General features: G+C 40.8%; 1 protein-coding gene across 1 annotated transcript in view; it reads right to left on the bottom strand.

The window, feature by feature from the left end:
* Positions 1–9,893, bottom strand: part of AKNAD1 (AKNA domain containing 1) — a 41,435-nt gene that overhangs the window by 17,082 nt on the left and 14,460 nt on the right. The window contains exons 6-9 of the mRNA XM_064372749.1: positions 9,553–9,686; positions 3,947–4,103; positions 1,597–1,724; positions 1,077–1,158 (exon numbers count right to left, since the gene is read on the bottom strand). Coding sequence (XP_064228819.1) covers positions 1,077–1,158; positions 1,597–1,724; positions 3,947–4,103; positions 9,553–9,686 — 501 coding nt within the window. The remainder of the gene's footprint in view (positions 1–1,076; positions 1,159–1,596; positions 1,725–3,946; positions 4,104–9,552; positions 9,687–9,893) is intronic.

Here is a 9,893-nt window from a genome sequence, read left to right as displayed (position 1 = left end):
CTAGACCAGCATGGACAACATGGTGCAACCCCCTCTCTACTAAAAATACGAACATTAGCTGAGCATGGTGGCACACGCCTGTAATCCCAGCTACTCGGGAGGTGAGGAAGGAGAACCCCTTGAACCCGGGAGGCAGAGGTTACAGTGAATTAATGGTGATTGCACCATTGTACTCCAGCCTATGCAATAGAGCAAGACGTCTCAAAAAAAAAAAAAAAAAATTGATTTTCCCCTCAGTGAAAGTTTCTTCTTTATGCTTTTCTTTATTTGCTCATTTCTTTTGTAATAAGCATGTATCCGTTTTATAATTTAAGAAAAATAAGGGTTTTTTCATCCCTTTTTTTTCTGGTTTTTTAAGTTTTTTAATTTTTTTTTTTTTAATCACTGCTAAGCTTACAGGGTTACTCTTGCACTTGACATTTAAGGCAGATTTACATTAGCAGAATGCAGGGAGGTGCCTCTGCACCCAAGTTGGTGAACTGGGCTTTAATATCACCTGTCATTTGCCCTGAACAAATCTCACCTTTCTAAACTACTCTTCCTCTGTAAAAAGTCTTTGTAAACTGTAAAGCTCTGAACCAACAGAATTATTATATCGTTTACTGCTTATCATAATATTGCTATCATTTAAGACCCCGGGGTTGTTAATCCCAGCATTTCCAGTTCATTCAAAATGAAATAATCTCTAGACCCTTAGAACTTAAAGTGTGGTCCCCAGGCCAGAACCAGCAGCTTTGGCATCACCTGAGGCTTGTTATCAATGCAGGACTGCAGGCTCGCCCCGAACTTACTGAATTAGAGCCTGCATTTTAACAAGATCTGCAGCTGACTCGTAGGCTTGGAGAAGCTGGAGAAGCCCTGGTGGAGGTATGCCTGCCACGTTTCTCAGGAGTGCTGAAAGCGGAAAGCCGTCAGTAGTACCAGCCCCCACCAGCACCAACACCCAGGATGCCATTAGGAAAAGAGGCAAGTGATCTTGATTATGCCAATTTCACAGTCACATTCAGCAATGCTGGTGTTAGTTAAAAAGCCAACAATGAGCAGAACCCAGCCAGGCCCCGGCTGCAGGACATTACCCTGGAGTCAGAAGACAGCCTCGTGGCCACTTGGTCTGGCTGGTTCTGGGCAACTGCATCTCCATAATGACCATTTAGGTAACTAATTTTAAAAAAAAAGAACGAAAGAAAAGAAAGCAGTTTGAATTTTAGAATCAGTTCTTGAGCTACCTGGGAGCTCCACTATTTGGAATCATATGACTTCATTCTGGAAAAGTGTCACTGGGAATTTAATTTAGCACCCCTGGGACGGTGGGAGCAAGCAACCTATGTGCCTCATGTGGCCACTCGACCTGCCCCTCTCCCCCGCGTCCCCCAGCCCAGCCATCCTGCCCCTCAGATCTCTGCCCAGAGGGTGGCAGAGGCTGGCTGGACCCTCTGGTTGCCACAGAGCAGGTGAGGAGCCAGGCTCACAGGCTTTGTAACTCATGGTCCAAGACTACTTTTCCTGTGGGAGCCCCATGGCCTCCCTAGAGGCTGCATGAGGAAGGGGCCTCTTGCTATGTCCTGTGCCTGCTGGAGCTGCGGGATGAGGACTCACATCTGGGGGGGCAGCTCGCAGAGCTCCTCCTTGGGGCCCTCCTGCGGTCCTCCCTGGGCTGTTCCTGTTGCCTCACTTCCACCTGAGCCTTGAGGCCCAGGAGGGTGGCCAGGGTGCTCCTTGGGAATCTGAGGGAGCCACACAAAAGGACTTAAATTAGTGCCACAGTCCCACGAGAGGTGACTCAAAATCAGTTCAGCATCCCTACAGCACCCCTAAGGCACCATAACATCCTGCATGGCATCCCCACCCCTGTCTCCCCCAGCTCCTTACCTAGCTGCCTCCTCATCCTCCAAGACTCAGTTCAAATCTCACCTTCTCTGAAAAATCTTCTCCCTTAGTAACTCAAACCTTCTGCATTTAGTTGCTTTTGGTCATATCTCATTACTTAATAGTCATGATAGCTAACACCCAGGAGTAATGTGCTTACTGTGAGCCAGGCCCTGTTTTCAGTACACCCCTTATATTAACTCATTTGAATATCGTAACAGCCCTGTGAAGCAAGTATTATTATCCCCGTTTTACAGAAGACAGAACTGAGGCACAGGGACATTGAATAACTTTCTTCAGATCACAAAGCTAATAAGTGACAGAGGCAGTATGTGAACCCAGGTAGTCTGGCTTCAGAGTCATGTGGAATGTATTATTATTTTCTGCACTGCACTTTTAACATTTCATAATTATACATTAATTTGTTAAATATATGTGTCTCTCACAGAAATGTGAGCATCTTGAGGGCAGGTGATTTGCCTGTGTTATTCATGTTGTATCCCCAATACCTAGGAAAGTGCTAGCGTATAGCAATATATATTGCTTAGTGAATGAAGAATGCCAGCAGTAGACTCTTTCCAGGGCCACTTATCACAGAGTTATATAGAGAGTTTTCATCATTTCACAACAGTGGCTGTAAACTTGGGACCTAGTAAAGAAGGGCAGATCGAGACCCCAGGGGGCCACTAGGTGGAGGGCAGTACCCATCCTGAGGTGGCCTCACAAAGACTCGCCACTCCTGCAAGTCCGAGACTAGCAGGGCAGTCTAGTCTGGAGACTGCTTGGATGCCTTGAGATGGGCTATTACATCCACAGTGGCTCAGGGCTTCCTCTATGAAGCATCGACTCTCCTGGGCATTCAGGCTAACATTCAGGATTTAAAGATGAGTGCAGAGTCACAGAGACAAATGAGACCCAATGCTGCGGGGACACAGAGGCCAGGACCAAGAGTTCCTCCAGGTGCAGGGGATGGGGGAGCTTGGGGTGAGGAGGGTGGCTGGCCACTAGGGGTGCATAAGTGACCTGACACTAGAGCTGGGCCTTGAATGAGTGAGGTTTTGCCAGGCAGGTAAGTGTTTTGAGGAGGCAAACACTTCTTTGGAAGGGCTAACATTGACATAATCTTTATCACTTTGTCCTTCACTCTGACAAAAACCTCATTCAAGTTTGAATATCAGCCCCAGGCTGTGGCTTCAAATGCTATATGAAACTAAAGAGTCAATTTAAGGTATATATTTAAGGTATTTATTTAAATGACTCCCTTTCTCAGAATTTTAATTTTAATCTGAATGGTCTGGTAGTTGAGGCTACAAAAGGAAAACGTATAGAAAGACAGTGGTGGTTGATGTGAATTCCCAATCTTGCATATTTAGAAATCCAAAAGAATTTAACTTGAGAGAAGGAAAATGCAGAAGTGGATTCATGGGAAATAATTATTTCACTGAGGGTGCTATTCTTTATTTAGAAGAGGGAGCACAAGCAGGGTGCAGTGGCTCACGCCTGTAATCCCAGCACTTTGGGAGGCTGAGGCAGGTGGATCACTTGAGGTCAGAAGTTCAAGACCAGCCTGGCTAACATGGTGAAACCCCGTCTCTACCAAAAATATAAAAAATTAGACAGGCAGTGGTAGCGTGCACCTGTAATCGCAGCTACTCAGGAGGCTGAGGCAGGAGAATCACTTGAGCCCAGGAGGTGGAGATTTCAGTGAGCCGAGATTGTGCCACTGCACTCCAGCCAGGGTGAGTACAAAACTATGAAGAAAAGAAATTATTTTTTCCAGGGATGATCCATAAAAACTTTCTTATTCATTTGGAAGAAACAGCTCTTCAGTGGTTTAATGGATTTAAACAGCATTGTTACATCCTAAGCTATAAAGATGTTTCAGAAATTTAACGCTTGAAATAGCTTCTAATCTTTACAAGCTAGTTCCATTTAAAATAACATAATTCATGGGACTTTGGAAAGTTACATTTTCATGAGATATTAAAATGAAATTCAGTGAATCCATGAATTAGGAGTCTATAAATGCATAAACATCATTTTTCCTGGCACAAAATTAGGCTGTACATTGCTGTATTACCTCATTTGAGAGTGAAGAGGAGGTGGAGGCCAAGTCATCCAGGGTAAATGGAAAACTCACAGGAAGAGAAGGAGCTGAAGTATATTTGCTTTCATCCATTTTCTCTTTAACATCTTCAAGTAGCATCTCCAGCTTGAAGATTTCACCTTCCATTTTTCTAAGTAAACATAAACACACAGGCATCTTCCGGGCTATGTAGCTGGCATTCTGATTAATAACAACAGTTCTTGAATACAGAATTGATGTATATTATTAGTGTGGCCTGCCTTCTGACACGAAGGATAATGGGCACCCACATGACTGTTCATAGCTTCTCTGACAGCCTGGGCTGTGATCCTCGCCTGCTGTCCATTAGCTGTGTATCCTTGAGTAAATCACGTAGTATTTCTGAGCCTCCAATGTCTCACTTATAACCTGGGATGACAATACTGTACCTTGCTTATCTAGATATGATGATTTTGAGATCCTTTATAAGGGATTCTAAGAACTGGGATTCTATGGAAATACTTGTTATGTTAATTTAAATAGAAGAAGAATATAAGATAGCTGAATAATTAACAAGTTCTAATCTATATGAGCATATATGTATGTGTATATAAATATATATTTTTCCCAACAAAGAGAATCCCTTTTCTTCGAATCATTACATTTATAAAAATGTACCTTGTATCATTCCATGAATAAAAATTTTAAGAAAATCCAAAATATTAAAAATTATGCATTCTCTTGTCACTAGAAAAAGCCCACCCAAACTTACAAGTCGATGACAAATGAGTGAATAATATATGAAAACCAATGTAATGCAGTTAAAGCAGTATGCTGAGGAAAACTGATAGTCTTAAAATGCATTACTGGGGGAAAAAATCAATACACTAAGTATTCAAAACAGGAAGATAGAAAGGGGAGTATAAAATAAACCTCAGAAAAGAAAAGGATTCATAAAATTACTAGAAATAAATAAGACTTAAAAGAATTTGATTAGTAAGATAAAACGTGTTTTTTTTCCAAAATATCTATAAAACGAACCACTGGACATCTGACTGAGAAATAAATAACATTAAGACTGAGAAAGGAAAAATAGGAAACATTTTAAATCAAAAGGCATTGAAAACTTCATATCAACACCATTTAAAATTTAGGTGAATTGGGCAAGTTTCTAGGAAAACATAAATTATTAAAATTCACTTTAAAAAGTAGAAAATATGAAAAGACTAAAAACCAGAGAAAAATGGAAATTGTCAAAAATGAAGAATCAGATAATGGGTGAATTCTACCAAGCCTTTTTAAAAATTTTTCAGTGTCTCTAATACATTAATTCTTATGTATTATGTAGTTTAAAATGTAATTTATTACAGTTTGAAAGTATATATTTCAACATATATTTTTAAAGGAGAGATTTAAATCAAGTATATACAGACCCCTGAAGCACTTGTATAGAAACTTAGAGTTCACTAAACGTAATTCTACCAAGATTTTTAAGTAATAGATACATCCTTTGTTATTAGACTCTTCCAGAAAATGAAAAGAAAAGGGAAGATTGACCAATTCGTTCTGTGGTTCAACATTAGGATATTTATTAATATATTCCACTACATTGATAGATTAAAGGAGAAAAACTAGATTTCTAAATCCCATTTGATTAAACATTTTCTTAAATTAAATAACAACAAAAGCCCTAATTCTAGAAAGCTAGGAGTAGAAGAAAACTCTCTTGATGAAGCTTACTACTTGACTCATACTTGAGAGAATTCTCATTATTATTAGTAGCATGACAAGACAGCTGTCTTTCATGGCTCATGCCGGTAATACTAACACTTTGGGAGGCCAAGGCATGGGAGGATCATTTGAGCCCAGGAGTTCGAGACTAGCCTGGACAACAGAGAGAGACCCTGTCTCTACAATTTTTTTTTTTTTATTAGCTGGGCATGGTGGCATGCACCTGTAGTCTCTGCTACTTAGAAGGCTGAGGTGGGAGGATCCCAGAATCCAGGAGTTTGAGTTGCAGTGAGCTATGATTGTGTCACTGCATTCTAGCCTGGACAAGAGTGAACCTTTGTCTGAAATTTTTAAAAAATGCTGTCTTTCACTAGTATTCATTATCCAATACTGTTCTGGAAAACCTAGCAAATGAAATAAAGAAAGAAAAAGAAATGAGATACGTAAGAATTGGAGAGAAAAGAAATAAAGTACAATAAAAATATTCTAGAGTAAGAAGCTTATTAATATTTTTAGACTATGGATTGTCATACCTAAAAATGAAGACAATCAACTAAAAATCAACAAAACACTAAGAACAGAATTGCATAAGGTAGCCCAGTACAAGTTAAATATATAATATATAAATGTTTCCTATAATATAAATTAGATAAAACATCTGTCAACAATACTCAGAAAAACTACAAAATAGCTAGTAGTAAACTTAACAAAAATATGTGTAAAATCCGCATGAAGGAAACATGCTCCTGGATGGGAATACTCACTGCAAAGATTTCAGTTCTTCCCAATTTAACCTACAAATTCAATACAATCCTAAGCAAAATCCTCATGAAATTTTATTAAGAAACTTGGTGAGCTGATTGTAAAGTTTATTAGTAAGAGGAATGTGTAAGAATAGCTAAAAGAAAATTTTAAAAAGAAGAAATTTTTAAATATACACTAACCTATAATAATTCTAAACTGTGTGGATAATGTAGAAATATAAACATAGATCAATGGATGGAATAGAAACAGTTCTATATACACATGAAGGTTTTGTATCTGATATAAAGGGCTTTTTCAATCGGTGGGGAAATGCTTCCCTATTCAATAAGTGGTGGGACAAAGATCTAAGCATGAAAAAAACAAAGTGATAATTGAATAAAATATAGAAAAATATATTGTGATCTTGCTGGCAGAAGAGAATGAAGCAGGGGACAAGGAGAGACTGAAAGTTTAAAAGGGGGTGGGAGCGGTGGCTCACATCTGTAATCCCAGCACTTTGGGAAGCCGAAGCGGGCAGTTCACAAGGTCAGGAGTTCGAGACCAGCATGGCCAATATGGTGAAACCCTGTCTCCACTAAAAATAGAAAAAAAAGAAAAAAATAGCCAGGCAGGGTGGTGCATGCATCTGTAGTCCCAGCTACTTGGGAGGCTGAGGCAGGAGGATCACTTGAACCCAGGAGGCGGAGGTTGTAGCGAGCCAAGATCATGCCACTGCACTCCAGCTTGGGTAACAGAGTGAGACTCTGTCTCAAAAACAGAAAGAAAGAAAGAAAGTTTAAAAGAAATAAGGCTGGGGGAAGTGGCTCACACCTATAATCCCAGGACTTTGGAAGGCCAACGTGAGTGGATTACTTGGGGTCAGGAGTTCAAGACCAGCCTGGCCAACCTGGTGAAACACTGTATCTACTAAAAATACAAAAAAATTAGTCAGGCATGGTGGCACGTGCCTTTAACCCCAGCTACTCTGGAGACTGAGGCAGGAGAATCACTTGAACTCAGGAGGTGGAGGTTGCAGTGAGCTGAGATCGTGCCACTGCAGTCCAGCCTAGGCAACGGAGCAAGACTCCATCTCAAATACTACTACTAATAATAATATACAGTTGGTGCTGACCAAGAAAAAAATAGAAATAATAATAATAAAATAAATGATGGAGCAAGACCTCAAGGTAGTAGAAAGCGATGGGTTCAAGGGCCGTGGTTAGAGAGATTGGAGAGCAAATTCAGAAAGGGAGAGGAGGTGACAACATGGGGATTTGGAGATGGAGGAGACATTTTTGAGGAAGTTGTGATATTTTCTATAAAGCAGAAGATAAGATTTTATGCCGAAACTCTCAGGGAGAAGTGGTTGATGAAGGTAGAGCCCCATTTCTTGAATTCTTGGCTTCTGCTGTTACTTTGTGAAAGAATCAAGTTACTATTGGACTACATTCTGATAAGCAAGATGCATGAAATCCAAGCAAATATTTTTGCATATTACCTTGTAAAGGTAATACTGAGAAGGCTTTAATGAGAGCACAGCAGGTGATGTAAACAAGGGACTAGTCAATGAACTTGCAGAATTCTTGCCCCTCCAGAAAGCCATCTGCATTAGCCTTTGGACTCAACACTCAGAAGGTTCTCAACATATCAAGAACCCAAGGATTGTATGGGATTCTGTTCCTTGTCACATTGTGCCCATTTGAGAACAAGTGAACCAATCTGGAGCTGATCAGTCTTTGCCTGTCCCAAGGTGGCTTTAGCTGAGATTTGGGGAAGGCCAGGTCCCTCCCTCACCCCTGTGTTGAAAGCTTCTCCCGTATATGGAACGTAATTGCAGTTGAAGCTCTTTTTATTTATATTTGTGCCAGGCACCTTGTGGTTGCAACTAGGCTATAAATAAGACATTGAATAACTTTGGTCTTACTGTGAGCAGAAGCCTGTCTTTAAAACGACTGCCCAAACAGGACATTTCTTGGAAAATAAATACCCCTGCTCTATTGATTTTAAATAGCAGAAGTATGTGGAGTTCTTTCTACCCCTAGCCCCCAAGAAAAGCCTTTAGGAAAAATCAATACTAAAACCCCATGCTTGCTGTCTAATTACTCAGTATTGAAATAAAGGTAGACAGAGGTTTCATTTATTTTGAAAAAGTAAAATCATACCTTGGGGAAAAAATACCACGGAACGCTAGGACTGAAATGTAAACCATTAAACATTTTGGCAACAATTCCATATTAAAATGCTATGAATAGAAAGGGCTGAACTTACAAATATTAAGCCTACTAAATAGTCTATTTTAATTTATACCAGGAAATTATAGGGAAAGAATCCTCTCCTTGAGTCCTGGAATACAGCTTACAATTATTTGGAATGAAGAGAGGAGAATACAGTGCCCTAAAAACCACCAGTTAGAAACTTCACTTTGGAGTAAGTGTCCAAGATTCTAAAGAGAATTAACTCAGAAATCATTTAACTTTAAGCTTTAACACCACTGGTGGTGCACGCCTGTGGTCCCAGCTACTTAGGAGGCTGGGGCAGGAGAATCACTTGAACCTGGGAGGCAGAGGTTGTGGTGAGGCAAGATAGTGCCACTGCACTCCAGCCTGGGCAACAGAGCAAGACTGTGTCTCAAAAAAAAAAAAGAAAGAAAGAAAAGGGGAAAGAGAGGGACAGAAGAGAGAACCAGGCAAAGACAATGAAGGCAGGTGTGAGGAGAGAGAAGAGAGGAAAAAGCTGAGAGGGAGAGGAGAGGAGAACTTGAGAAGAGGGCCCTCTGTAGTTATCATGTGAGCCTTTCCAGGGTTTTCTTACACTCCTCTGGGTCTCCAAACTAATTATAATGACATCCAACAAATTGGATGTCATTATAAATGACATTATAAAATTTTGGCACAATGCCTTTGTCCCAGGAGGCAATTGTTCGTTCTGGGTGCTCCATCTGATCAGTGTCCAGCACAGTACCTTATACTCAGCAGGTCCTCCATGCTGTCTGTGGCATGAGGTGACACTTTGTTCATTGGTGACACAGTTTTTGCTGACCCTAAACCAGTGGCTCTCCAAGCACTAAGCCAGCAGCCACACCAGAATCCCACCTGAAGGAGGTCACCTTTGACCCCTCCACCTTACACAATTGATTTAAACCTGACCTTTCCGGATCAAAGTCACCAACAATTGTTGACTCGTGCTTGTGGACTCGCTGCTGCAAAGTCAGATGCTTGTCCTTGGTGGCCAGAAAGTTCTGCTCCAGCAGTTCAAGACGTCCCTGCAGTTTCTCCAGGACCTGCAGCAGTGAAGTCACTGGAATCATTCACATGCAAGCCTGTGTGTGTAATCGTTTTCCCAAAAATACAATGCAGGCGTACTCTACAGTCGTGTCAAAATGGAGCTGCTGTCATTCTCCCAGCAGTATCAGTTGCTTTGCCTCAGAGTCTGACATCTAAACTACAGACAACCCGAGGATCGTCTCAACATTCACAAGCCCTCACAG

The sequence above is a fragment of the Aotus nancymaae genome, unplaced genomic scaffold, assembly GCF_030222135.1.
Source record: "Aotus nancymaae isolate 86718 unplaced genomic scaffold, 86718_ANA_hifiasm-v0.15.2.pri h1tg000007l, whole genome shotgun sequence".
In the NCBI taxonomy this organism is placed as follows: domain Eukaryota; kingdom Metazoa; phylum Chordata; class Mammalia; order Primates; family Aotidae; genus Aotus; species Aotus nancymaae.
The sequence above is the reverse complement of the archived record's forward strand: the minus strand, read 5'-3'. Positions and strand labels throughout refer to the sequence as shown.